General features: G+C 37.0%; 1 protein-coding gene across 1 annotated transcript; it reads left to right on the forward strand.

Annotated features, from left to right (window-relative positions):
* The first annotated feature begins 2,504 nt into the window (after nucleotides 1-2,504).
* Nucleotides 2,505-3,431, forward strand: LOC126087659 (olfactory receptor 12-like). The gene has a single exon (XM_049905206.1). It carries the CDS (start codon nucleotides 2,505-2,507, stop codon nucleotides 3,429-3,431), a length of 927 nt encoding a protein of 308 aa, XP_049761163.1.
* Nucleotides 3,432-4,192: the final 761 nt, after the last annotated feature.

Genomic DNA, 4,192 nt, shown 5'->3' on the forward strand with positions numbered 1-4,192 from the left:
TCAATGTGGGGATCAAGGGAATAAGCCCTGCAGGCAGGTAGAAAAGCTGGCCTCTTACTGGTGGGAGACCTTGGCACAGTTCTTAATGCCACTCTGTAAAACCTTCCAATATTAGCATGTGGGGCTTTGTGAGTGTTAAATAAAATAAAGCCAATTAGGAGAGGTTTTGTTGGTTTTTCTTCTGATTGTGTAGCTTATAATCATTGTTCAATAAATGTTAGCTATTATTTTTGGAAATGGGTTTGTGATCTTTTATGCATCAATCTGCTACTGTGCAACCGTAAATACTGCATCTCAAAAAGCACCCAAACCTTTGGATCTAAGGCTGTAAAGTTCAGTGATGTATAATTTGTGTATGTGATCATTAAATGACAAAAATACATCATTCATAATTTTATTCCTCATCTTCCCTCATATGAGATTCTCTGGCACTAACTCTTCCAAGAAAAGATGGTCTTTGGTGAGACAAAAACACTTATTGGCTCATTTATTCACAATGACATTAATTTCTTGTCTACTATATTCCTCCTTCTAAGAAAAAATAATATTATCAGTACCCCAATTATTTTATTATATGTAATAATTTCAAAACAGTAACTACTATTTTAAAAGAAAATGACTTACCTTGTTTTCCTGTAACATTAGAATAGCCTGGGTGACTCAAATGGCTAAGTACTTTTGGTCAGCACTCTGAACCCACCCACTGGAGACTTGGAAGAAAGGGTTGGCCAACTGCTTCCAAAAAATCAGCCATTGAAAACCCTATGGGGCTCTGCTCTACTTTCGACACATGGTTCTCCATGAGTTGCAATCAATGGGACAGCAACTGGTTTTGTTTTGTCTTTTTAGTGTTGGAATGACTTTGTAGTTTGATTCTTTTCACTCAAGACATAGGTTCCTTAGGCTTTAAAATTAATATCCAAAATAAGGAGTTATGTTATACTCTGCCCATTATGAAATAAAGGTGTAATCAAACACATCCAGTCTGTGGTGTGAAGAGGCATCGCTCAGAATGTTTATTTGAATCCCTACTCTCAGCCAAGTGCTAATCTAGTTGTTCTAGTTAGAGTAGTGGAGTAAATATTACAGTCGTTCCTATCCTGGAAGCTGAAACTTACATAAAAACAAACAACCAAAAAATACCCTCACATTTATATTTGGGAGATGTTATCTGAAGAAAAGAAAAAGTCAAAAGAAGTATAAACTGATTACAGTTTTATGAAATTCTGAAGAGCTGAAGAATTGAAGGTCTGGTAATGAATTTTAGTGGTGTAAATTTTAGGAGTACAAAGGTAGAGCTCACAAGAAAATAGTCAATCCACACTTATTTTGCATTTAATCTGTGTAAACCTGTCATATTCTATGTTATTTACTGTTCCTCATATGTTTATTTCCACTTTGCGGAGTAACAAATAGATTTTCAGTAAAATTACAAATGACAAATGCACAAATATACACACACATTTTGAAATGATGGCATGCATGCTTCAGCTCTTTTGCTTGTCTCTTTTTAATTGTTATCATGTGCTTTTTCATGGCTAACTGTATAGATCAACAATAGCTGAGTCATCATTTCTCTAGTAATTATGAACATTTCTCTTATACACTGCTCTCTATCTAGTCCTTTTTTTTTTGTATGGATGGAATTCACACCCCACAACTGGATTCCTGCTTATTTATAGGACAAGTAATTTTATAGTACACTGTTTAAATATATTGTATTCTTTATAATGTTTAGTCCACTAAATCTGTAGTAATCTGGCACAGCTGCAATAGGAAACTAATACAGACAGCGTGAGAAAACAGTGGGAACGAATAGAGTTTACACACATAATCAAGTTGATTTGCCAATCTCCATCCTACTCACTGGAAACCCTGGTGGAGTAGTTGTCAAGCGCTAAGGCAGCTAACCAAAAGGTCAGCCATTCGAATCCGCCAGGAGCTCCTTGGAAACCCTATAGGGCAATTCTACGCTGTCCTATAGGGTCATTATGAGTAGGAATCCACTTGAAAGCAACGGGTTTTGGTTTGGGTTTTGTCCTACTCCAAGCCAAGAATAACTGAAATTAAAAAAAAAAAAAGGAATGAGAAGTGAAGGTATGACTCTAAATAGATCAAACACGACTATGTCATGTTTTATTGGTGACATTAGAGTTGAAAAATATAGTGATACATTTATAGGTGCAGTTTATTTTTGTGTTAATACTTATTTATTTCTGATTTATTTCCCATGTAGCATAAAGTTGACCGTTTCACATCACATGAATGTATCAGACTCAGACATTATACCCAGAATCATAGAGAGAGTGTCTTCAATACCTCGTGAAGATCTCAAGCTATATTTAATGTATTAAAACATTAAATAATATTGATTGACAACATTTTTCTCTCTTTCAGCTGCTCGCCTTCTCCCGTTCTTTTCTTCTTTTTCTCATCTTTCTCCTGCCCCTCCTTCTCCTCCTTGTTCTTCTGTCTCTCTCTGTCTCTTGTTTTTGCTGTACTTAATGATGAATTTTTCAGCTGTCTCAACGTTTGTTCTACTTGGATTTGGAGGGGGTCCAGGGATGCAGGCAATACTATTTCTGATCTTTTTGATCTTGTATGTCTTATCTGTGGTTGGGAACTTTGGCATGATCGTAATTATCAAGATGTACTCCCACCTCCACACCCCGATGTATATCTTCCTCCAAAGCCTTTCCTTGTTGGACATCTGCTATTCTTCCACAATTGCACCTAGGGCTCTGGTGAACTTCTTGCAGAAAGACCACACAGTTTCCTTTGGTGGGTGTGCAGCTCAGTTTTTCTTCCTGTCTCTTTTTGGAACCACAGAAACCTTCCTCCTGGCTGCTATGGCCTATGACCGCTACATCGCCATCTGTAACCCCCTGCTATACTCTGTGAGTATGTCTCACAAAGTCTGTGTACTCTTAGTGGCAGGGTCCTACTTGTGGGGTGTGGTGAATGCTGTCACTCAAACAACGATGACTTTCTCCTTGCCCTTTTGTGGGTCCAATGAGATCAATGACTTTTTCTGTGATGTACCTCCACTCTTGTCCCTCTCATGCTCAGATACATTTATAAACCAATTGATTCTTCTTGGTTTATGTGGCTCCATTATTGTCAGTACATCCCTGATTGTATTGGTCTCATACATCTGCATCGTATCAGCAATTCTGAGGATCCGTACTGTGCAGGGACGCCAAAAAGCTTTCTCCACCTGTGCCTCCCACCTGACTGGGGTTTGCTTGTTTTATGGTACTATTTTCTTCATGTATGCACAACCCAGTGCCATCCATGCCATGGAGCAGAGTAAAGTAGTGTCCATCTTTTACACTATCGTCATCCCCATGTTGAACCCCCTGATATACAGCCTGAGGAACAAAGATGTCAAACAAGCTCTGAGGAGCAGCAGGCAGAAGCTCTCTTTGTGATTATTGTGGCTGTGAATCTCATAAACTGTCCTGGGCTTCTCTGGAAATCACTGCTACTAAATGGATTATGTTTTTCAAATCTGGCATTCATGAGTTTTTTTAGTTTAAGTATTGGAGTCTGTGATCTAGAAGGTAGAGCGTATTTTAAGTATATTTATATGTCTACCAACAAACAGAAATCTAGAACTTATGCTAAATAAAGTGTAGACTGGAAAAACAGGTGATTGAATAGATACAAACTTCGCAGTTCTTCTTTCATCTCACTTGTCTAACATCAGCTTGTGAGAATTTCATATCTTCCGTATCCTCATTAACTTTTGGTACAATCTTTTTTATTTTAGTCATTCTTGTAGCAGTGTGGTGCTATCTAATTGTGGTTTTAAGTCGCATTCCATAAATGACACATGATGTTGACTATCTTTTAAGGTGTTTATTTTTCATCTGTACATCTTTGTTTGGTGAAGTATCTGTTCAAATCATCTGCTCATTATTTTTCATCAGATTGTTAATATTCTTACTATTGAGATCTAAGAATCCTTCATGCCTTCTAAATGCATGCATGTCAGGAGATATATGATTTGCAAGTATTTTCTCCTAGGCACTGACTTATCTTTGAATTACCTTAAGAATGTTCTTAAATGGGCAGAAGTTTAAAATTTAATTTAATCTATTTATTTATAAATCACTTTTTCCATTGTCTCATCCAAAAACCTTTGCCTAAACCAAAGTCAGAAAAGTTTTCTCTGACATGTTTTATAGTT

This window comes from Elephas maximus, chromosome 13 (assembly GCF_024166365.1).
Source record: "Elephas maximus indicus isolate mEleMax1 chromosome 13, mEleMax1 primary haplotype, whole genome shotgun sequence".
Taxonomy (NCBI): Eukaryota; Metazoa; Chordata; class Mammalia; order Proboscidea; family Elephantidae; genus Elephas; species Elephas maximus.